The sequence below is a fragment of the Nerophis ophidion genome, linkage group LG24, assembly GCF_033978795.1.
Source record: "Nerophis ophidion isolate RoL-2023_Sa linkage group LG24, RoL_Noph_v1.0, whole genome shotgun sequence".
NCBI lineage: Eukaryota > Metazoa > Chordata > Actinopteri > Syngnathiformes > Syngnathidae > Nerophis > Nerophis ophidion.
In genome coordinates, this window is record NC_084634.1 from 7830310 (window position 1) to 7856222 (window position 25913).

General features: G+C 43.8%; 1 protein-coding gene across 1 annotated transcript in view; it reads left to right on the top strand.

Annotated features, from left to right (window-relative positions):
* The window catches only part of syne2b (spectrin repeat containing, nuclear envelope 2b), a 408840-nt gene that overhangs the window by 296012 nt on the left and 86915 nt on the right, over positions 1 to 25913 (top strand). Inside the window, exons 98-108 of the mRNA XM_061886295.1 lie at positions 45 to 246; positions 329 to 511; positions 3097 to 3192; positions 3523 to 3677; positions 3807 to 3954; positions 4017 to 4111; positions 4172 to 4403; positions 12911 to 13105; positions 17335 to 17439; positions 21950 to 22105; positions 25121 to 25279. Coding sequence (XP_061742279.1) covers positions 45 to 246; positions 329 to 511; positions 3097 to 3192; positions 3523 to 3677; positions 3807 to 3954; positions 4017 to 4111; positions 4172 to 4403; positions 12911 to 13105; positions 17335 to 17439; positions 21950 to 22105; positions 25121 to 25279 — 1726 coding nt within the window. The remainder of the gene's footprint in view (positions 1 to 44; positions 247 to 328; positions 512 to 3096; positions 3193 to 3522; positions 3678 to 3806; positions 3955 to 4016; positions 4112 to 4171; positions 4404 to 12910; positions 13106 to 17334; positions 17440 to 21949; positions 22106 to 25120; positions 25280 to 25913) is intronic.

The window sequence follows — 25913 nt, forward strand, 5'->3', positions numbered from 1 at the left end:
CTGTGGTGAGGAGAAACTTGCCGACACATGCTTCCGACCTCCAGTTGGGCGAGCACGTCTGCCTCGTTGGACCAGCGTCTCCAAAGAAGCCGTGCCATCCTATCAGCTTGGCACGTCCACACCCAGACTGCCGCCGCCTTCTCGCAGCGTCTGAAGGACGTGCAGAAGGACGCCACCCGCGCCCGGAGTGCGGTCAGTCCCGACAGCACTGTGGACAACATCGCTGACGACGTACGCCGAGTTCAGGTGACGACGGGGAGCTTGAGTTTGTGTTGACGTTGTCACTGGACAACTTCATAACGAGTTCTTTCGGCCACTTGGCTCTCAGAATCTGTGCCAGCAAGCCGAGGCTTTGCAGGTTGACCTGCAGGGAGTGCTGGAGATCTCCAAGGACCTGATTGGCCGCCTGGAGCCCCCGGCCGCGGCTCTGGTCCAATCGGAGGGCAGGTTGCTGTCACGCAGCGTCCTGCAGTTGAGCGAGAGGCTGGCCGCAAAGCAAGAGGAGCTGCAGGTGCGCTCTTTCGAATGAAACTGACTTTTGGGGCGACGATGACGGTAAAGACGCCCAAGGTGACGGTAAAGACGCGAGTGTGGACACTTGGTGTGTGGCGTGATCCAAGATGGCTAATGAAACACACCACGGCACCATTAGTCCTAGACTGAAATTGGTCAAATCTAGTCTTGTACTTAGATTGGGCAGACCTAGTCCTAGTCTTACATTGGTCACATCTAGTTTTAGACTGAGATTGGTCAGATATTGTCTTAGACTTTGATTGGTCAGATCGTGTCCCGGACTTATATTTGGTTAGATCTAGTCTTGGGCTGAGATTGGTGAGCTCTAGTCCTAGACTTAGATTGGTCAGATCTAGTCCTAGACTTAGATTGGTCACATATAGTTTTAGACTGAGATCGGTCACATCTAGTTTTAGACTGAGATCGGTCACATCTAGTTTTAGACTTTGATTGGTCAGATTGTGTCCCGGACTTATATTTGGTTAGATCTAGTCTTAGGCTGAGATTGGTCAGGTCTAGTCCTAGACTTAGATTGGTCACATCTAGTTTTAGACTGAGATTGGGCAGATATTGTCTTAGACTTTGATTGGTCAGATCTTGTCCCAGCCTTATATTTGGTTAGATCTAGTTTTAGGATGAGATTGGTCAGATCTAGTCTTAGACTGAAATTGGTCAGATTTAGTCCTAGACTGAGATTGGTGAAATCTAGTCTTAGTCTTAGATTGGTCACATTTAGTTTTAGCCTGAGATTGGTCAGATATTGTCTTAGACTTTGATTGGTCAGATCGTGTCCCAGACTTATATTTGGTTAAATCTAGTCTTAGTCTTAGATTGGTCACATTTAGTTTTAGCCTGAGATTGGTCAGATATTGTCTTAGACTTTGATTGGTCAGATCGTGTCCCAGACTTATATTTGGTTAAATCTAGTCTTAGTCTTAGATTGGTCACATTTAGTCATAGACTTAGATTGGTCACATTTAGTTTTAGCCTGAGATTGGTCAGATCTAGTCTTTGACTGAGATTGGTCAGATCTAGTCCTAGACTTAGATTGGTCAAATGTAGTCTTTGTCTTAGATTGGTCACATCTAGTTTTAGACTGAGATTGGGCAGATATTGCTTTAGACTTTGATTGGTCAGATCTTGTCCCAGCCTTATATTTGGTTAGATCTAGTCTTAGGATGAGATTGGTCAGATCTAGTCTTAGACTGAGATTGTTTAGATCTAGTCCTAGACTTAGATTGGTCACAAATTGTTTTAGACTGAGATTGGTCAGATATAGTCTTAGACTGAGTACGGTCATATCTTGTCCAAGACTTGCATTTGGTCAGATTCAGTCTTAGACTGAGATTGTTCAGAACTAGTCCTAGACTTAGATTGGTCAGATCTAGTCCTAGATTTAGATTGGTCAGATCTAGTCCTAGAGTTAGATTGGTCACATCTCGTCTAAGACTGAAATTGGTCACATCTTGTCTTAGACTTAGATTGGTCACATCTAGTCTTAGACTGAGATTGTTTAGATCCAGTCTTGGACTTTGATCGGTCAGATCTTGTCCCAGATCTTGTAAAGTGAGCTGAACTTAGACCTAAATTGAACGTGACTTAGACTTAAAGTGGACGCAATTTAGGCTTAAAGTGGATGCGACTAAGATTTAAAGTGGACGCCATTTAGACCTAAAGTAGGCGTGGCTTTGACTTGAAGTAGACAGGACTTAGACCTAAAGTGGGCGTGGCTTAGACCTAAAGTAGATGCGAATTACACTTTTTTTTTTAATTGATTGAAACTTTTATTAGTGGATTGCACAGTACAGTACATGTTCCGCACAATTGACCACTAAATGGAAACACCCGAATATATATATATATATATATATATATATATATATATATATATATATATATATATATATATATATATATAGCGGGGTGTATAATATAGTCACGAAGTGTCATGGATGCAAAGGATTCTGGGTATTTGTTGTGTTTCGTTTATGCTGTGCTACTGTGAGGATGTTCTCCCGAAATGTGTTTGTCATTCTTGTGTGGTGTGGCTTCACAGCGTGGCGCATATTAGTAAGAGTGTTACAATTGTTTATATCACAACCATTAGTGTACTCTGTGTCACCCAGTATGCCCTTCAATCTTGTACGTGTGTTTGCGTAAGCTGCATAGAGCATGTTGCTGGACTGGTAGACGGTTCGTTCATGTTGTAGAAGGCGTCAAAGGCAATGGCTTCACGGCACGCCCTTATTCCCGTTATCTGAATGATCACCATCGGATATTCGCGAAAACGTTAGCGGCTCCCATTGCCTTCTTTACTTTGTGGCACGGGTCGAACTAGCTCTTTTAGTGGTAAAGGTCGCCGACTCCGGATATATGACAACGGGCAAGTGGCGGGCGGTTGCGGTTCTGATAAAATGTTGGTTCGGGTGGATGACGACTTTAGTGATGCGGTTGCGGATGATATAATTGCCTATCCGCGCATCTCTAATAAATATATATATATGTGTATGTATGTGTGGGTGTGCATGTGCCAAGCTTACCCACAAATTCAGGTGAACATATACTCCCCGTCTTTGTGTGCAGGAGGAGCTGACCACGCTGCAAGAGGTCAGCAGCCTTCTGGACATGCTGGAGTCCAAATTGCAGAGCCTGGAAGACCAGGACCGCCCGGTCGATCAGGTGAGACGGCGCGAAGTGAGCGTTCATTGTCCTTACCGTGATCTTAGCGTGTGTTGGAAAGTTTCAAGTTGGACCAGTTCCAGGCTCAGGTTTTTTTTTTTTGGTCTTAGTTAGTTAATTTGACCTGTGAGATTAGAGGCGGTGACCGACGGAATGAATAAAGTACTATCTATCTAATCTAATCTAATCTAATGACGACTTTAGTGATGCGGTTGCGGATGATATAATTGCCTATCCGCGCATCTCGAATAAATATATATATGTGTATGTATGTGTGGGTGTGCATGGTGCCACACCCCACGTTTCTCTGACGGCGCCATATGTTCACAGTCCGCCCACCTGGAGCTCGGCTCTCTGACCGCCCACCTGGACGTGCTCAACGAGCTGAGCCGCGGCCTCACGCTGGGCAACTGCGCCTCGCGCCGCCTGCAGCGCCTCAACCGCCGCTGGGGCGACGCCTCCTCGCGAGCCGAGGAGGCCTGCAGGTCGGTACCAAGCCGGTGCTTGCAACATCGTTAATTCAATTAATGTATAAGAAGACGAGCTCTTGTTGCGTAACCGCGAGGTCTTAAAGCCACGGACGCAGGTTTAGATCTGGCTGCTTGTGTTGTCAGTGAGTTGCAGACGGAGGTTCTGAGGCAGCAGACGTTCGAGCAGAAATGCGAGAGCTGGATGGCGTTCCTGCAGAGCATGGAGGACCGGCTGGCCGTGGACGTGCCGGGCTCGTACGACGGCCTCAGGGAGCAGCTGTGCACCCACAAGGTACTTGGCCACACGCCGCGCTTGTTGGAAGACCAGGAGATGACCTTGTTCCGCCGTCTCAGCGCTTCCAGGTGGAGCTGTCGGTGGGCCACCAGATCCTCCATTCCGTCATCGCCGACGCCCTGCGGCTGCTGCAGAGAGGAGAGGTGGACGACAGGTAAACGGCACGCTTCGGGATGTCAGAAGAAGGACGGGAACGCAAATCTTCTTCCCGCAGGAGCGACTTCATCCTGAAGCTGAGCCAGCTGAGGGAGCACTGGCACGGCGCCGTGCGGCGGGGGGACCAGCGGCGCTCCCTGGTGGAGGGCCTGGTCAAGCAGTGGCACCTGTACCGCCGCAGCTTGAGGAAGCTGCGGCGCTTCCTCTCCGACACCCGTAGCCTGCTGCCGCTCGCCGGGCCGCCCCGATGCAGCCTGCAGCAGCTGCGGCGCTCGCTCCAGGACCTCCAGGTGGGGACCACTCTGCGGACCACGGGTTGTGATATTTGTAGTTCGCGCATACTCGCCAACCTTGAGACCTCCGAATTCGGGAGATGAGGGGGTTGAGATGGCCGGGGTTTGGTAGCGGGTGTATGTTTGGGGGTTGAGGTGAATGGGGTTTGGTGGGGGGATGGGGTTGGGGCAGGGGTTGAGGTGGGTGGGGTTGGGGGATTGATGGCAGGTTTGGTGGTAGCAAGGGGGTTGTATATTGTAGCGTCCTGGGACAGTTAGTGCTGCAAGGGGCTCTGGGGCGGTCTAGCTCGGTTGGTAGAGTGGCCGTGCCAGCAACCTGAGGGTTCCTGGTTAAATTCCCACCTTCTAACAACCCCATCACGCCTGTTGTGTCCTTGAGCAAGGGTTGAGGTGGGGGTGCAGGTTTGGGGAGCGAGGTTGAGGTGAGCGGGGTTGGGGGATTGAGGGCAGGTTTGGTGGTAGCAGGGGGGTTGTATATTGTAGCGTCCTGGGAGAGTTAGTGCTGCAAGGGGTTCTGGGGCGGTCTAGCTCGGTTGGTAGAGTGGCCGTGCCAGCATCTTAGTCACTGCCGTTGTGTCCTTGGGCAAGACACTTTACCCACCTGCTCCCAGTGCCACCCACACTGGTTTGAATGTAACTTAGATATTGGGTTTCACTATGTAAAGTGGACGGCGTGGCCGTGCCAGCAACCTGAGGGTTCCTGGTTCAATCCCCACTTTCTACCAACCCCGTCACGCCTGTTGTGTCCTTTGAGCAAGGGTTGAGGTGGGGGTGCAGGTTTGGGGGGGCGGGGTTGGGGGATTGAGGGCAGGTTTGGTGGTAGCAGGGGGGTTGTATATTGTAACGTCCTGGGAGAGTCAGTGCTGCAAGGGATTCTGGGGCGGTCTAGCTCGGTTGGTCGAGTGGCCGTGCCAGCAACTTGAGGGTTGCAGGTTCGATTCCCGCTTCCGCCATCTTAGTCACTGCCGTTGTGTCCTTGGGCAAGACACTTTACCCACCTGCTCCCAGTGCCACCCACACTGGTTTGAATGTAACTTAGATATTGGGTTTCGCTCTGTAAAGTGGACGGCGTGGCGCGGTTGGGAGAGTGGCGGTGCCAGCAACCTGAGGGTTCCTGGTCCAATCCCCAACTTCTACCAACCCCGTCACGCCTGTTGTGTCCTTGAGCAAGGGTTGAGGTGGGGGTGCAGGTTTGGGGGGGCGAGGTTGAGGTGAGCGGGGTTGGGGGATTGAGGGCAGGTTTGGTGGTAGCAGGGGGGTTGTATATTGTAGCGTCCTGGGAGAGTCAGTGCTGCAAGGGATTCTGGGGCGGTCTAGCTCGGTTGGTAGAGTGGCCGTGCCAGCAACTTGAGGGTTGCAGGTTCGATTCCCGCTTCCGCCATCTTAGTCACTGCCGTTGTGTCCTTGGGCAAGACACTTTACCCACCTGCTCCCAGTGCCACCCATACTGGTTTGAATGTAACTTAGATATTGGGTTTCACTATGTAAAGTGGACGGCGTGGCGCGGTTGGGAGAGTGGCCGTGCCAGCAACCTGAGGGTTCCTGGTTCAATCCCCACTTTCTACCAACCCCGTCACGCCTGTTGTGTCCTTTGAGCAAGGGTTGAGGTGGGGGTGCAGGTTTGGGGAGCGGGGTTGAGGTGGGTGGGGTTGGGGGATTGAGGGCAGGTTTGGTGGTAGCAGGGGGGTTGTATATTGTAGCGTCCTGGGAGAGTTAGTGCTGCAAGGGGTTCTGGGGCGGTCTAGCTCGGTTGGTAGAGTGGCCGTGCCAGCAACTTGAGGGTTGCAGGTTCGATTCCCGCTTCCGCCACCTTAGTCACTGCCGTTGTGTCCTTGGGCAAGACACTTTACCCACCTGCTCCCAGTGCCACCCACACTGGTTTGAATGTAACTTAGATATTGGGTTTCACTATGTAAAGTGGACGGCGTGGCGCGGTTGGGAGAGTGGCCGTGCCAGCAACCCGAGGGTTCCCGGTTCAATCCCCACCTTCTAACAACCCCGTCACGCCTGTTGTGTCCTTGAGCAAGGGTTGAGGTGGGGGTGCAGGTTTGGGGAGCGAGGTTGAGGTGGGTGGGGTTGGGGGATTGAGGGAAGGTTTGGTGGTAGCAGGGGGGTTGTATATTGTAGCGTCCTGGGAGAGTTAGTGCTGCAAGGGGTTCTGGGGCGGTCTAGCTCGGTTGGTCGAGTGGCCGTGCCTGCAACTTGAGGGTTGCAGGTTCGATTCCCCACCTTCTACCAACCCCGTCACGCCTGTTGTGTCCTTGAGCAAGGGTTGAGGTGGGGGTGCAGGATTGGGGCGGCGGGGTTGGGGGAGGGGTTGAGGTGGGTGGGGTTGGGGGATTGAGGGCAGGTTTGGTGGTAGCAGGGGGGTTGTATATTGTAGCGTCCTGGGAGAGTTAGTGCTGCAAGGGGTTCTGGGGCGGTCTAGCTCGGTTGGTAGAGTGGCCGTGCCAGCAACTTGAGGGTTGCAGGTTCGATTCCCGCTTCCGCCATCTTAGTCACTGCCGTTGTGTCCTTGGGCAAGACACTTTACCCACCTGCTCCCAGTGCCACCCACACTGGTTTGAATGTAACTTAGATATTGGGTTTCACTATGTAAAGTGGACGGCGTGGCGCGGTTGGGAGAGTGGCCGTGCCAGCAACCTGAGGGTTCCTGGTTCAATCCCCACTTTCTACCAACCCCGTCACGCCTGTTGTGTCCTTGAGCAAGGGTTGAGGTGGGGGTGCAGGATTGGGGGGGCGAGGTTGAGGTGGGTGGGGTTGGGGGATTGAGGGCAGGTTTGGTGGTAGCAGGGGGGTTGTATATTGTAGCGTCCTGGGAGAGTTAGTGCTGCAAGGGGTTCTAGGGCGGTCCAGCTCGGTTGGTAGAGTGGCCGTGCCAGCAACTTGAGGGTTGCTGGCAAACGTCTGACGTTTTGTTTTGTTGTTGCCGCAAGAAGTGGAGTGAAGGAGAAAGCAGAGGAGCGTCAAGCTAAGGCTACTTTGGGAATCTACTCATTAACTTTACATTTTTTCGCAAATAATAATTAACTTAGAATTTCTTGGCTGCGACACGTGCCAAAGTAGTTGGGAAAGGGCATGTTCACCACTGTGTTACATCACCTTGTTTTCTCTAAATCCTCAAATTTCCAGGAAATTCCCGTTCAAATGAATGGCCATTTTCAAATGTATCACATTTTGCGGAAACATTTTTTACCGGATTCAAACTTTTTAGCCATCCGCACTAGAGATGCGCAAATAGGCAATTATATCATCCGCAACCGCATCACCAAAGTCGTCATCCACCCGAACCAACATTTTATCAGAACCTCAACCGCCCGTTGAAATACATCAGAGGTCGGCCACCTTTACCACTCACAGATCTATTTAAACCCTTTTCACAGAGTAAAGAAGACAATGGGAGCCGCTAACTTTCTCGCGAATATCCAATGGTGTTCATCCTGATGACAAGAATAAGGGCGTGATGTGAAGCCATTGCCTTTGACACCTTCAACAACATGTACAAACCGATTGTTAGTCCGGCAACATGTGTGCAGCTCCCGTAATCACACGTTCAAGATTGAAAGGCATACTGGGTGATACAGAGTACACTGATGGTTGTGATGTAAACAATTTTAATCCTCTTACTAATATGCGCCACGCTGTGAAGCCACACCAAACAAGAATGACAAACACTTTTCGGGAGAGAATCCTCACAGTAACACAGGGGTCAGGAACCTTTTTGGCTGAGACAGCCATGAAAGCCAAATATTTTAAAATGTATTTCCGTGAGAGCTGTAAATTATTTTTTTAACAACGAATACAACTGTCAGGTTCAAACACTGATGACATCTATTAAACAGACAAGAAGCAAGGAATCAAACAGAGACAGGATTCAATTTAGCTCAATGAGGAGAAACCCGTAGACCTGTACCCTTGTACAGTGTCGTCCCACGCTCTGACAAGAGAGTGCTACGCCTTCATTTGGACTTTCCCAGATTACAACAACTAAATCTGTGCATCTCTTATTCTTTTTAATAACATAGTTATTCTGAAGCTAACCAATAATAAATAAAATACTTTTGACCATTAATGCGACTTCTTGAACAGGTGCGGTAGAAACGGATGGATGGATCGCAAATGCATGAGAATGTTTTATATTTTAAACGTTATTTTTAACACTGTGACTACCAGCGGAATTATGCATTACTTGTCCTGTTAAGCAACGTCAGCTAAGATTTATCTGCGAGCCGGATGCAGTCATCAAAAGAGCCACATCTGGCTCAAGAGCCATAGGTTCCCTACCCCTGCAGTAACACAACATAAACGAAACACAACAAATACCCAGAATCATTTGCATCCGTGACAATCCTGAATATATTTTACACACACGCGCCCTCAACCCCGCCCACCTTACCGACTTACGGGGGGTTTTGCTGCTAGCGGGGTGTATAAAACAGTCAGGAATTGTCATGGATGCAAAGAATTCTGGGTATTTGTTGTGTTGCATTTGGTGGCAGAGGGGTTAGTGCGTCTGCCTCACAATACGAAGGTCCTGCAGTCCTGGGTTCAAATCCGGGCTCGGGATCTTTCTGTGTGGAGTTTGCACGTTCTCCCCGTGAACGCGTGGGTTCCCTCCGGGTACTCCGGCTTCCTCCCACTTCCAAAGACATGCACCTGGGGATAGGTTGATTGGCAACACTAAATTGGCCCTAGTGTGTGAATGTGAGTGTGAATGTTGTCTGTCTATCTGTGTTAGCCCTGCGATGAGGTGGCGACTTGTCCAGGGTGTACCCCGCCTTCCGCCCGATTGTAGCTGAGATAGGCGCCAGCGCCCCCCGCGACCCCGTAAGGGAGAAAGCGGTAGAAAATGGATGGATGGATGGATACTGGGAGGATGTTCTCCCGAAATGTGTTTGTCATTCTTGTTTGGTGTGGCTTCGCAGCGTGGCGCATATTACTAAGAGTGTTAAAATTGCTTATATCCCAACCATTAGTGTACTCTGTGTCACCCAGTATGCCTTTTTCGTCATGTCACCCGCCCAACCCGCGGTTTATCCGCGGATGAGACCGCAAACCGCGCATCTCTAATCCACACTCTCTACTCCCCCTGGATATTGAAGGCAAAAACATGCTCCCATTCCCCAATATTTCCAGGAATTTCACATCATTGAAAAGTAATGACCGATATACAAACCTCTTTGTATAAACGGTTTGTACTTGTATAGCGCTTTTCTACCTTAAAGGTACTCAAAGCGCTTTGACACTACTTCCACATTCACCCATTCACACACACATTCACACACTGATGGAGGGAGCTGCCATGCAAGGTGCTAACCAGCACCCATTAGGAGCAAGGGTGAAGTGTCTTGCTCGGGACACAACGGACGTGACGAGGTTGGTACTAGGTGGGATTGAACCAGGAACCCTCGGGTTGCGCACGGCCAGTCTTCCACTGCGCCACGCCGTCCCTTATCCCTCATTTCTCAACCGATTCGAACCGTCCCAACATCCACACACTCCACTCACCCTGGACTTTCAAGCATTTCAGTTGAATCATACAAAAGTAAAAAAAAAAATCATGCCATTTTCGTCAAAGAAAACACGCAAATTGTGCAACATGTCTGCTTATTTCAGCAAGACAATGCCAAGCCACGTGTTACAACAGCGTGGCTTCGTGAAAAAAAGTGCGTGGGTACTTTCCTGGCCCGCCTGCAGTCCAGACGTGTCTCCCACGGAAAATGTGTGGCGCATTATGAAGCGTAAAATACGACCGTTGAATGACTAAAGTGCTATATAAAACAAAAATAAGAAATAATTCCACTTTCAAAGCTTCAACAATTAGTTTCCTCAGTTCCCAGTACGTTTATTAAGTGTTTTTAAAAGAAAAGGTGATGTAACACAGTGGTGAACATGCCCTTTCCCAACTACTTTGGCACTTGTTGCAGCCAAGAAATTCCAAGTTAATTATTATTTGCAAAAAAATGTAAAGTTAATGAGTTTGAACATCAAATATGTTGTCTTTGTAGCATATTCAACTGAATATGGGTTGAAAAGGATTTGCAAATCATTGTATTCCGTTTATATTTACATCTAACACAATTTCCCGACTCAAATGGAAACGGGGTTTGTGTATATACATACTAGAGATGCGCGGTTTGCGGTTTCATCCGCGGGTTTATCCGCGGTGCGGGCGGTTGACATGACGAAAAAATAGATTTTAATTGGATTCGGGCGGGTGGCGGTTGAACCATACGGAAATACTTGCTATACATGGTTCTGGGATCGGTATCCTTTGCCATTCAAAGAGCCATTTAGGACCCGTGTCACAAAGCGAAGAAGACAATAGGATACGCTAATATTCTCTAGAATGACTGCCGGCAGTCACCCAGATAATAAATATCAGGGCGTGCTATGAAGCCATTGTTTTTTGTCGCCTTCTACAACATGTACGATCTGCTTGTCAGTCCAGCAACATGTTGTGTGTGTGGCTTCCGCGGCAACACACACACGACTGCAAGGCATACTGGGTGACACAGAGTACACTAATGGTGGTGATATAAACAATTTTAACACTCTTAGTAATATGCACCACGCTGTGAAGCCACACAATACAAGATGGACAAACACATTTCGGGAGAACATCCTCCCGGTAACAACATAAACGCAACACAACAAGTACCCAGAATCCTTTGTATTAATGACACTTCCTGACTATTTTATACACCCCTAGCAGCAAACCCCCCCTCGTGCGTCGGTAAGGTGGGCGGGGTTGGGGGCGCGGGGGTGTAAAATATATTCAGGTGTTGTCACGGATACAACGGATTATGGGTATTTGTTGTGTTGCGTTTATGTTGTGTTACTGGTAGGGTGTTCTCCCGAAATTTGTTTGTCAATCTTGTTGGGTGTGGCTTCACAGCGTGGCGCATATTAGTAAGTGTTAAAGTGGTTTATATCACAACCATCAGTGTACTCTGTATCACCCAGTATGCCTTTCAATCTTGAATGTGTAATTGCGGAAGCTGCACCCATGTTGCCGTACCAACAATCGGTTCGTACATGTTGTTGAAGGTGTCTAGGGCAATGGCTTCATAGCACTTCCATATTCTTGTAAACAGGGTGGACGCTATTGGATAGTCGCGGGAACGTTAGCGGCTCCAATTGTCTTCATTACTCTGTGAAACAGGTTTAAATAGCTCTGTAAGTGGTAAAGGCGGCCGACCTCTGATGTATTTCAACGGGCGGTTGCAGTTCTGATAAAATGTTGGTGCGGGTGGATGACGACTTTGGTGATGCGGTTGCGCACGATATAATTGCCTATCCGCGCATGTCTAGTATGGATGGCTAAAAGGTTCGAATGTTTTCTCAAAATGTGATACATTTGAAAATGCCCATTCATTTGAATGGGAATTTCCTGGAATTTTGAGGATTTAGGGAAAACTGGGTGTAGATTCCAAAAGTTGCCTTAGCTTGACGCTCCACTACTTTCTCCTTCACTCCACTTCTTGCGGCAACAACAAAACTAAACAAATTGTCATCACCCGCTCGACATCCATTGCTTTCGGTCCCCTAGAGGGGGGGGTTGCCCACATCTGAGGTCCTCTCCAAGGTTTCTCATAGTCAGCATTGTCACTGGCGTCCCACTGGATGTGAATTCTCTCTGCCCACTGGGTGTGAGTTTTCCTTGCCCTTTTGTGGGTTCTTCCGAGGATGTTGTAGTCGTAATGATTTGTGCAGTCCTTTGAGACATTTGTGATTTGGGGCTATATAAATAAACATTGATTGATTAATTGATTACTCTGTGAAACAGGTTTAAATAGCTATGTGAGCGGTAAAGGCGGGCAACTTCTGATGTATTTCAGCGGGCGGTTGGCGGGCGGGTACGGTCCTGATAAAATGTTGGTTCGGGTGTACGGCGGGTGGATGACGACTTTGGTGATGCGGATGCGGATGATATAATTGCCTATCCGCGCATCCCTAGTATGTAGTGGATTATATTTATATAGCGCTTTTTCTCAAGTGACTCAAAGCGCTTTACAGAGTGACACCCAATATCTAAGTTACATTTAAACCAGTGTGGGTGGCACTGGGAGCAGGTGGGTAAAGTGTCTTGCCCAAGGACACAACGGCAGTAACTAGGATGGCACAAGCGGGAATCGAACCTGCAACTCTCAAGTTGCTGGCACGGACACTCTACCAACCGAGCTATTCCGAGCTATATGTATGTATATATGTGTGTGCAATATTTTCCCCCAAATAAGTTCGAAGTGGAATTTCTGATCAAAAGTCATCAGAGCCCTGACTTGGTCAATAAAACATAACATTGAGTTTGAGTCATTACTATTTTTGGAGCAATGCCAGTTTTAAAGTGGAAAAACTACAAAACTTGCACTGGTTTCAAAGAAAAAAAACTGTAGGATGTAACGTTAAAAAAAAAAGAGGGTGTGGCATCAAAGGAAGGATTTCAAAGGCGTGATGGTTTGAAGGTCCGAGGACCAGCGTGTTGACCTTGTTGTCCTCCTCAGCACGCCGAGCTGCTCTTCCAGAGGCACCAGTGCGGCTTCCTCCACACGCTGGAGGTGGGCCGCCAGCTATTCTCCATGGCCGACCAGGAAACCCAGAACCGGATCCAGACGGACCTGGGAGCGCTGCAGGAGGAGTGGGACGACCTCCACGGTCTGCTGAGCCGCAGGCTGGACCTCGCCCAGGCCGTGGTGGAGGTACTCGGACACGTCTTCGTCGGCCTTCAAAACTCAGCCTGACTTTGTACATTCATCAAAGATAGTTTGAGCCGACAATAAACCTTTCATCTTACCGGCAGGAAATATTTTTCACCAAACATTTTTTGGTGTGTGACATCACACCTAATAAGAATAATGGATTATCCAGACAAGAGAACTGAGAACCTCTCATTCATTCACTCCACATGCAAAATAGAATCATTTTCATCAAAAATATGTGTACGCAAATGCAATTTTATCATCAGAATGTCATCCAGAAACTTTTACTTGTCAATTATTTGCACAAAACACGACAACGGTTTCAACCTAAAGTTTTTGGAGTGAACTTTGCCAGCGAGAGCTTGTCGCTGGTTTCGGTCCGACGTACGCATTGATCTGATCCCTGGCAAGAACTTGCACGCTCCAAATAATTGGCAAGTTTAATGTAGTTGTGTGCATGATCCGTTTTGTGTGACTAAACATGAGTTAACTTGTTAATTTTGACAGCACTGACACACATTGGGGCAGAAAAGTATTTAATCAGCCATAGATTGTGCAAGTTCTCCCACTTAAAATGATGACAGAGGTCTGTAATGTTCATCATAGGTACACTTCAACTGTGAGAGACAGAATGTGGAAAAAAAATCCAGGAATTCACATTGTAGGAATTTTAAAGAATTTATTTGTAAATTATGGGGGAAAATAAGTATTTGGTCAACCATTCAAAGCTCTCACTGGCTCCAAATCTCACGATACATGGCCCCATTCATTCTTTCCTTAACACGGATCAATCGTCCTGTCCCCCTTAGCAGAAAAAACGCCCCAAAGCATGATGTTTCCACCCCCATGCTTCACAGTAGGTATGGTGTTCTTGGGATTGCAACTCAGTATTCTTCTTCCTCCAAACACGAGGAGTTGAGTTTATACCAAAATGGATACATGGATGATACAGCAGAGGATTGGGAGAATGTCATGTGGTCAGATGAAACCAAAATAGGACTTTTTGGTTTAAACTCAACCCGTCGTGTTTGGAGGAAGAAGGTTTAGATCTAGTCTTAGACTTTGATCGGTCGGATCTCGTCCCAGATCTTGTAAAGTGAGCTGAACTTAGACCTAAATTGAGCGTGACTTAGACTTAAAGTGGACACAAATTAGACTTAAAGTGGATGCGACTAAGATTTAAAGTGGACACCACTTAGACCTAAAGTAGGCGTGACTGAGACTTGAAGTAGACAGGACTTAGACCTAAAGTGGGCGTGGCTTAGACCTAAAGTAGGTGCGACTTAAACTTTTTTTTGATTGACAGAAAATTTTATTAGTGGATTGCACAGTACGGTACATATTCCGTACAATTGACCCGAATAAGTTTTTCCACTCTTTTAAGTCGGGGTCCACGTTAACCAATTCATGGTAATATATACACACATGGTATATATATATATATATATATATATATATATATATACATATATATACACTGTGTATATGCAAGTTTAATGTAGTTGTGAGCATGATACGTTTTGTGTGACTAAACATGAGTTAACTTGTTAGTTTTGACAGCACTGACACACATTGGGGCAAAAAAGTATTTAATCAGCCACCGATTGTGCAAGTTCTCCCACTTAAAATGATGACAGAGGTCTGTAATTTTCATCATAGGTACACTTCAACTGTGAGAGACAGAATGTGAAAAAAAATCCAGGAATTCACATTGTAGAAATTTTAAAGAATTTATTTGTAAATTATGGTGGAAAATAAGTATTTGGTCAACCATTCAAAGCTCTCACTGACTCAAAATCTCACGATACATGGCCCCATTCATTCTTTCCTTAACACGGATCAATCGTCCTGTCCCCTTAGCAGAAAAACAGCCCCAAAGCATGATGTTTCCACCCCCATGCTTCACAGTAGGTATGGTGTTCTTGGGATGCAACTCGGTATTCTTCTTCCTCCAAACACGAGGAGTTGAGTTAATACCAAAATGGATACATGGATGATACAGCAGAGGATTGGGAGAATATCATGTGGTCAGATGAAACTAAAATGGAACTTTTTGGTTTAAACTCAACTCGTCGTGTTTGGAGGAAGAAGAATGTTTAGATCTAGTCTTAGACTTTGATCGGTTGGATCTCGTCCCAGATCTTGTAAAGTGAGCTGAACTTAGACCTAAATTGAGCGTGACTTAGACTTAAAGTGGACGCCACTTAGACCTAAAGTAGGCGTGACTGAGACTTGAAGTAGACAGGACTTAGACCTAAAGTGGGCGTGGCTTAGACCTAAAGTAGGTGCGACTTAAACTTTTTTTTGATTGACAGAAAATGTTATTAGTGGATTGCACAGTACGGTACATATTCCGTACAATTGACCCGAATAAGTTTCTCAACTCTTTTAAGTCGGGGTCCACGTTAATCAATTCATGGTAATATATACACACATGGTATATATATATATATATGTATATATATATATATATATATATATATATATATATATATATATATATATATACATATATATACACTGTGTATATGCAAGTTTAATGTAGTTGTGAGCATGATACGTTTTGTGTGACTAAACATGAGTTAACTTCTTAGTCTTGACAGCACTGACATACAGTGGGGCAAAAAAGTATTTAATCAGCCATAGATTGTGCAAGTTCTCCCACTTAAAATGATGACAGAGGTCTGTCATTTTCATCATAGGTACACTTCAACTGTGAGAGACAGAATGTGGAAAAAAAATCCAGGAATTCACATTGTAGGAATTTTAAAGAATTTATTTGTAAATTATGGTGGAAAATAAGTATTTGGTCAAGCATTCAAAGCTCTCACTGGCTCAAAATCTCACAATACATGGCCCCATTCATTCTTTCCTTAACACGGATCAATCGTCCTGTCCCCTTAGCAGAAAAACCGCCCCAAAGCATGATGTTTCCACCCCCATGCTTCACAGTAGGTATGGTGTTCTTAGGATGCAACTCAGTATTCTTCTTCCTCCAAACACGACGAGTTGAGTTTATAGCAAAAAGTTCTATTTTGGTTTCATCTGACCACATGACATTCTCCCAATCATCTGCAGTATCATCCATGTATCCATTTTGGTATAAACTCAACTCCCCGTGTTTGGAGGAAGAAGAATACTGAGTCGCATCCCAAGAACACCACACCTACTGTGAAGCATGGGGGTGGAAACGTCATGCTTTGGGGCTGTTTTCCTGCTAAGGGGACAGGACCATTGATCCGTGTTAAGGAAAGAATGAATGGGGCCATGTATCGTGAGATTTTGAGCCAAAATCTCCTTCCATCAGTAAGAGCTTTGAATGGTTGACCAAATACTTATTTTCCACCATCATTTACAAATAAATTCTTTAAAATTCCTACAATGTGAATTCCTGGATTTTTTTTTTCACATTCTGTCTCTCCCAGTTGAAGTGTACCTATGATGAACATTACAGACCTCTGTCATCATTTTAAGTGGGAGAACTTGCACAATCGGTGGCTGACTAAATACTTTTTTGCCCCTCTGTGTATATGTATATATATATATATATATATTTATATATATATATGTGTGTGTGTGTATGTATATGTATGTATGTATGTATACATATGTATGTGTGAATGTATGCATGTATGCATGTATATATATATATGTATGTATATATATATATACATACATACATACATATATATATATATATACATATATATATATATATATATATATATATATATATATATATATATATGCAATGAGATGGCAACTTGTCCAGGGTGTACCCCCCTTCCGCCCGATTGTAGCTGAGATAGGCACCAGCACCCCCCGCGACCTCAAAGGGAATAAGCGGTAGAAAATGGATGGATATATACATATATATAAACAGTATATATATATAGATACATACATACATTTATACATTGGGCGCTGTAGTTTGGTTGGTAGAGCGGCCGTGCCAGCAACTTGAGGGATCCGGGTTCGATCCCTGTGTCTGCCATCCTAGTCATTGGGCAAGATACTCCTAGTGCCACCCACACTGGTTTAAATGTAACTTAGATATTGGGTTTCTCTATGTAAAGCGCCTCGTGTCACTAGAGAAAAGTGCTATATAATTCACTTCACATATAAACTTATATTTTTCCCACTTTCCTTGTTGTTGAGTGCTAACTAAATGTGTCAGAGATTGGACTATTTTGTGCTTTCCTGCTCATGTCCATGGTTTTGTGTTCCAGAACTGGCAGCGCTGCGAGGCGGGACTGGCGGACAAAATGCTGCAGCTGAAGGACTTGAAGACCAGACTCAACCAGTCGCTGCCAGAGTGCGACGACGGCTACAAGGTACTCTACCGCACAGGCACAAGATGTCTGCTTTAGGGCTTGATCTGAAGTCTTGCTTACAGGAAGTTGCTCCTTTTGGTGCCTAATGTGTGGTTTATTTAACAGTTAAATGACACCAAACCAGGGTTATTGATAACTAAGTCGTTATCAATAAGGCCCACATCACAGTTATGTAACAATAAGATATGGATGTCAATGTTGAAAAAATCTGCATATTTTGCAATAAAGACTGGCAGTTTACTAACCCCATTTTTAGCGTAAACTTTACAGTTTTGTTCTTTTTCGAGAGGGTACTATTTTTTACGGTAAAATTATGGCCACTGAGCTGCCTTTCTTTCTTTTTTTTTTATTAACCATGAAATCTACGGTTGTTTTTAAACGGCACCACTGTTTTGTTTTTCTTTTAACAGTAAAATTGTGGGAAAAGAGCGAATACTTTTTACCTTCAATAATATTTTCGTTTCAACAGCGTACTATTTAATGGGGAACCAGGAAGAAAAGTGGAATGTACGATGTTTGTTGCATCACTAGATAATATAATACTTTAACCTTCGTCTTGTGTTAGGGTCGGCACCGACCCGTTTTAGTTTTTAAATGCATAAAAACACCACATACATTTATTTTTTTGCATCAAAGCTTTTTGACTTTGTCAGGAACCTCTTTGTCAACAAAATAAAACATTTGAATTTTTGTTCACTAAATTATAAAATGCTCTGGTAGAAATTATGCCCTTGGTGTTGTTAGGGTCGGTTTCGACCCAGTTATAAAAATAAGATGATAAAGCAATGATAAGAGCCAAAATTGAACACACTGACAGCCAGCTCCTCTCCCAATCATGTGAGCTTTAGTGGATTCTTATTTTACCTTGTTATCCTGTACAAAAACAAACAAAAGACGGACACTAAAAGTGTCACTTTTTGCCACTCTGATTTTGTTTTTTATTAGTTTTGGAACTAGTAATCTATTTCTCTTGGTTTCATTTGCTTGATTGGTTGTTGTTTGTTTGATGTTGGATTTCTGTTGCTGAAAAAAATACTTTTTAGCCTTTTTCTTGAAGTAAATATATATGGGTCGAAATTGACCCGTAACACCATAGATGTTACTATAGTTAAAATTCTTAAAATGAAAAAATAAATAAAACACATTTATTTAAGAGATGTGTTCTAATACCCCTTAGTAATAGTTAGGTAACACAACAACTCTTTTTTTATGTATATGATTCTTTTGAGGTTCGTTTTACCATTTTTAAAAATTGAAATCGAGGGGTGTACTGACAAAAAAAGGCCCAATGGCCCAAACCAAAAATATTAAAACCAATATTTTCAAGGATAAGGAAGCCTAACGAGGTAACCAAGAGATGAGAAACAAATTGGATGATAGATAATTGTTTTTAGTGTATTTTACAGCTGATTTAAGACATGGGTCAAAACCGACCCGTTAACATACGAGATGGTAACAGAAAGCTAACACAAGAGGAAGGTTAATATAGATTAGTATATATATCTATATATGTGTGTGTATGTATTTTTTAATCGATTAAGAATCGTTACACATAAGAATTGCAATTAGTTCAAAAAAATGTTTTTTGGCAGCAAATATGTATCTGTGCGAGTGTATATATGTGTGTGTATATATATATATATATATATATATATATATATATATATATATATATATATATATGTATGTGTGTGTGTGTGTATGTATGTAAATATATATATGTATATATATATATATATGCATACATATGGGTGTGTTTATGTATATATATATGTACGTATGTATGTGTATATATATATATATATATATGTGTGTGTGTATGTACATATATATACATATATATATATATATATATAAATGTGTATGTATGTACTGTATGTTTGTGTATATTCAAAGCCCGCTTCCATATGAGTTGGGAAATTGTGTTAGATGTAAATATAAACAGAAAACAATGATTTGCAAATCCTTTTCAACCCATATTCAGTTGAATATGCTACAAAGACAACATATTTGATGTTCAAACTGATAAACATTTTTTTGTGTGTGCAAATAATCATTAAGTTTAGAATTTGATGCCAGCAACACATGACAAAGAAGTTGGGAGATGTGGCATTATATACTAATAAAGTTGAGAAATACTCATCAAACACTTATTTGGAACATCCCATAACTGTGCAGGCTAATTGGGAACAGGTGGGTGCCATGATTGGGTATAAAAGCAGCTTCCGTGAAATGCTAAGTAATTCACAAACAAGGATGGGGCGAGGGTCACCATTTTGTCGAACAGTTTTAGAACATTTCTCAACGAGCTATTGCAAGGAATTTGGGGATTTTACCATCTACGGTCCGTAAAATCATCAAAAAATTCTGAGAATCTGGAGAAATCACTGCACGTAAGCGATGATATTACGGACCTTTGATCCCTCAGGCGGTACTGCATCAAAAACCGACATCAGTGTGTAAGGGATATCACCACATGGGCTCAGGAACACTTCATAAAACCACTGTTAGTAACTACAGTTGGTTGCTACATATGTAAGTGCAAGTTAAAACTCTACTATGCAAAGCAAAACTCATTTATCAACAACACCAAGGAATGCCGCTGGGTTCGCTGGGCTCGAGCTCATCTAAGATGGACTGATGCAAAGAGGAAAAGAGTTCTGTGGTCTGACGAATTATATTTGGAAACTCTGGACGTGGTGTCCTCCGGAGCAAAGAGGGAAATAACCATCCAGATTGTTATAGGCGCAAAGTTCAAAAGCCAGCATTTGTGATGGTATGGGGGTGTATTAGTGCCCAAGGCATGGGTAACTTACACATCTGTGAAGGCACCTTTAATGCTGAATGGTCCATACAGGTTTTGGAGCAACATACAGTATGTTGTCATCTAAGCAACATGCCCTTTCCCAACTACTTTGGCACGTGTTGCAGCCAAGAAATTTCTAAGTTAATTATTATTTGCAAAAAAATGTAAAGTTAATGAGTTTGAACATCAAATATGTTGTCTTTGTAGTGCATTCAATTGAATATGGGTTGAAAAGGATTTGCAAATCATTGTATTCCGTTTATATTTACATTTGACACAATTTCTCAACTCATATGAAAACGGGGTTTGTATATATACATACATATGTTTGTATATATATATATATATATATATATATATGTACGTATGTGTATATATGTACGTATGTGTATGTGTGTGTATATATATATATATATATGTTTATGTATGTATATATGTGTGTATGTGGGTATGTATATATATATTAGTGTATGTTTATATGTTTGTGTACATATATATACATACATATTTACATTTACATATATATGTATATGTAAATGTGTGTGTGTTAAAATGTGTATGTCTGTATATATATGGGTGTGTGCATATATATGTTTGTGCGTGTATATGTATGTATAAATGTGTGTGTATATTTATGCATGTGTGTGTGTGTGTGTGTAAATTTATGTATCTATGTGTGTGTATATATAGACGTATATATACACATATATAATGTACATATATTGTGTATATTTCTGCATATGTGTGTGTGAGTGTATATTTATGTATCTATGTTTGTGTATATATAGATGTGTATATATACACATATATAATGTACATATATTGGTGTATACACATATACACCAATATGTTTGTGTATATGTGTACACGGTATTAATTGGTGTGTATATATATATATATCTATATATATATATATATATATATATATATATATATATATATATATATATATCTATCCATCCATTTCTTATTCCCTTTGGGGTCACGGGGGGTGCTGGTGCCTATCTCAGCTACAATCGGGCGGAAGGCGGCGTACACCCTGGACAAATATATATATATATATATATATACACACACACACCAATATATGTGTATATTATATATATTTACTGTGTGTGTGTATATATGTATACATTTATATATATATATATATATATATACATATACACACACATATGTGTACATACATGTTTATGCAAATATATACTTTTTATATATTTATTCAAATAATATGTGTGTGCATATATATATATATATATATATATATATATATATATATATATAATGTGTATATGTGTGTGTGTGAGAAGTGGCCCGGGTCTTGACTTTGACACATGTGCACTAAACTACGAAGTTAAGAGCGGGGCCACAAAATATGGGTCTGCGGGCTGCCAGTTTGAGGCCGCCGGCTTAGATGAAACCAACGCTTACCAGCCTTCCAAGCGTCAAGAGTGACCGGCGAGCAAAGCCAAGTTGAACTCTGGACTCATCCCCCCCACGACCTGTCAAAGCCTTTATCCCCGGCCCCTCCCCCCCGCCAACCCCTAATCCCCCTTTAGGGCGGCACATCCTGACAGAAAGAAAAGAGTCCCTTCGTACGGCCGCGAGGCAGAAAGAGCCCGGGCGGCGTTAGGGGGAGCAGCTGTGGCCGCGCAGGCGCCTAAAGGGGTGTGTCTCTCTGTGCGTGTGGGTGATGTCATGCAGGAGAGCAAGGACCCGCTGGAGGACTGGGCGGAGAGCCTGAGAGAGCTGAGCGCCATGAAGACGGACCTGAGCCAGTACGTCATGGCCGACGACGTGCTGCTGCTGGACGAGCAGGTGAAGCACCTGCACTGCCAGTGGGAGGAGCTCTGCCTCAAGGTCGGTGCAAAAATACACAACGCTGTACGGACATTTTTGCAAAGTCATTAGGTGGAAAGTGGAAGGGCTATTTGAGCACAACATGGAGTTAAACTGAGTCATACCAGAGACTATGAAAATGGGAGCCATTACCTCCCTGCTGGGTACTCAGCATCAAGGGTTGGAATTGGGGGTTAAATCACCAAAAATGATTCCCGGGCGTGGCCACCGCTGCTGCTCACTGCTCTCCTCACCTCCCAGGGGGTGAACAAGGGGATGGGTCAAATGCAGAGGACGCATTTCACCACACCTAGTGTGTGTGTGACAATCATTGGTACCTCAACTTAAACCTCAGCTTTGTTTTTAATGCATACTTAGGCCTACTGTCAGGCTTGCCACTGACAGTTTGTTTATGTTTGAGTTTTTCCACTGTGTGTTTGGTATTTCCTGCCATTAGTTCCTGTCAGCCCTCTTATTTTGGTTCAGCTTCCTGTGTGCTGTTTTCCCTCAGCTGCGGCTGATTGGCACCTGGCCACACCCGTGGTCAATCAGCCCGCACCTATTTTACCTGCTTTGTTCCTCCAGTCAGTGCTGGATTATTGTCGCTCTTGTGTCGTTGCTGCCTGTCGTGTCGATGTCATCATTGCAGCTACTACCTGTCGTGCTACTATTTGTCCTTGTCGTCGTAGCGGTAAGCTGTTCCTGTTAGCTATTTGTAGTTTGTTTTCTCCCAGCGTTTTGGTTTCGTGTTTTCTTGTTAGCCGTTAGCTGTTTCCTGCTAGATACCTGTCAGCTTCCACGCTAGGCCTTTTGTTTGTTGTCCGCCCACGTGTGCGCTTTTGGTTTTAACCCTTTGTTTGGTTTTGTTCTAGTTTTTTATCAGTCATCAACATACCTTGACAGAGGCGGGATTATTCTGTCAAGGTATGTTGATGACAAACCCCAAGATGCAGAGATGGAGGCAGGCATGGAGTGAGAAAACATGGTTTTGATATAAAGAAGGAGCGGAGAAACGCAAGGTCGATCCCCGTTGAGACCACACCATTTAAAACCCGCAATTGTTGACTTTCCTAATAATCCAAAGTATGCGTGTAGGTTTGAGTCAAGTAGTATAAAAATTGTCTTACACCCCTTCAAGCCATCAACATACCTGGACAGAGGGTGGATTATTCTGTCAAGGTATGTTGATGACAAACCCCAAGATGCAGAGATGGAGGCCGGCATGGAGTGAGAAAACATGGTTTTAATATAAAAAACTAGAACAAAACCAAACAAAGGGTTCAAACCAAAAGCGCCCACGTGGGCGGATAACAAACAAAAGGCCTAGCGTGGAAGCTGACGGGTATCTAGCAGGAAACAGAAAAACTGGAAACAGCTAATGGCTAACAAGAAAACACAAAACCAAAACGCTAGGAGAAAACAAACTTTTTTTTTTTTTTTCTATCATGAAAAAGGGACGTTTTTGTCATGAAAACGGGAGTTTTTTGTGGTTGGTGCACTAATTGTAAGTGTATATTGTGTTTTTTATGTTGATTTATTAAAAAAAAAAATAAAATAAAATAAAAAAATAAAAAAACATATATATATATATATTTTTTTTTTTCTTTTTAAATAAAAATAAATACAAAATTATTCTGCAGCCCGGTGGTTGGGGACCACTGCTGTACACTACTGCTGCAATTTAAATTTTCCTGAGAGAACTCTCCTGAAGGAATACTGTCTATCTGTCTGTCTATCTATCTATCTATCTATCTATCTATCTATCTATCTATCTATCCATCCATCCATCCATCCATCCATCCATCCATCCATCCATCCATCCATCCATCCATCCATCCATCCATCCATCCATCCATCCATCCATCCATCCATCCATCCATCCATCCATCCATCCATCCATCCATCCATCCATCCATCCATCCATCCATCCATCCATCCATCCATCCATCCATCCATCTATCTAGCTACCTGTCTATCCATCAAACTATTTACATTCCTTAATTGGTTAAAAAACGGTGTCAATAAAAGGCAGTAAAATGGCCGATCGAACAAAACAGAAGTTGTCGTCATGGACCCACTAGCTCTCCAGTCAGCTTAACGGACTCCATAACTCCACGGTGACGTTTTTGGTGAATTTCCCGAGGAATTTGTGAAACTGAAACGATACAAAAAGAACGCCTTTGTTAGCGTATTAGCTAAGGCTAGCCAACGCGAGCTTCGTTACGTTACGACAGCGCGTGCAAATATGCATTAAAACACGCCTGCGGACATCATCCATGGGACTCTTTTCATAAAATTGCCAACATTCTGAGCTTTTCTTGTACAACTGCAACTGTTACCGAGTAAAATTCCAACTTTTTTATCATATTGCAAAACTTATAAGTCTTTCTTGGGAAATTGTAACCTTTTTCTCGTGAAATTCCAACTCATTTTTCACAACAAGCGTTGTTATATTTGCATAGGATGTATATAATATTAATGTTGTAAATACAAATTTTTATGTATCTAGAAAGGGTGGTCCTAAAGAGGTAGGCCTTTTTTGATGGTCTCAAGAAGGTAACAAATACAAGAATGTGTATGTGAGGGGTTGGGGGTTTGGACAGATGGTCGTACCGAGAGATGCTCTAATGGGCTTTTCTGTTTAAATTAGTCGGGGGAGCGGAGGGGTTGTTCAATCATGCAGTGATAAACTCACCCTCACCGTGTTTGCCTTGGCAAAGCACGGATCACATGATCAACCCCCCAGCCAATCAATCAATCAGTGGTGATTACTTTACCTTGGTGAGATATTTTTTTGCAAAATTGTCTGCTACGATCTGGGAACACCTTGGGGAACTTTACTGTTCCAAGTTTACATAGCAAGGTCCACACACATCTATAGAAACTTTCAGTTCCAGAACCCTATAGGCCTCGGGTGAGTGTTTTCGTGGAAGAGCACCTCTCTCAGGTGTGATCCAGATCAAAATAGGTGACCGTGTCGGACCGATGACCCGGCGACGAGAATGTGACATCGAGAGTTCTCCTGTTTCTGTTCAGGTGTCGCTGCGCAAGCAGGAGATCGCCGACCGCCTCAACGCGTGGGTCATCTTCAACGAGAAGAACAAGGAGCTCTGCGAGTGGCTGGCGCACATGCAGGACAAGGTGGAGCACGCCTCCGACCTCAACATCGAGGAAATGGTGGAGAAGCTCAAGAAGGTGAGACTGCCGCGGACAGAATGTGAATTTTAGCATTGGGAGGGCACACAATTGGGTTTGAATAGGGGGGGCGTGGCTTGAAGGGTGTAAGACAATTTTAATATTACTTGACTCAAACCTACATTTATTCACACGCATACTTTGGATTATTAGGAAAGTCAACGATTGCAGGTTTTAAATGGTGTGGTCTTAACGGGGATCGACCTTGCGTTTCTCCGTTCTTTCTTCATGACAGTGCAGAGTCGGAGGGGACAACTGCTGCCAGTAAAATCAGATCCGTTATAGGTGTTGCCTGTCTTACTTACAAACTCAGCGTTTGAGAAAGTGGATTATGATCTCACTCGTCACTTTAACAACAAACACTAAAGAAACAAACAAGGGGGACGGGCAATATGTACACTCATATAGTTAACAGGGTATCCGCGGATCCTTAAAAAGTCTTAAATTCATGTATCTAAAATTAAGGCCTTAAAAAGTATTACATTTATTAGAAATTCCTAAGATGGTCTTAAATTGTCGGGCCAGTTTTTCTTGTTTTTTTTCGGGGCATGTCTTTGAGTAAAAGTTACGGCACGTCTTTGAGTAAAAGTGAGTGATTTCAGTTACGCATAGTCGGGTCGCGCGCATAGTCGGG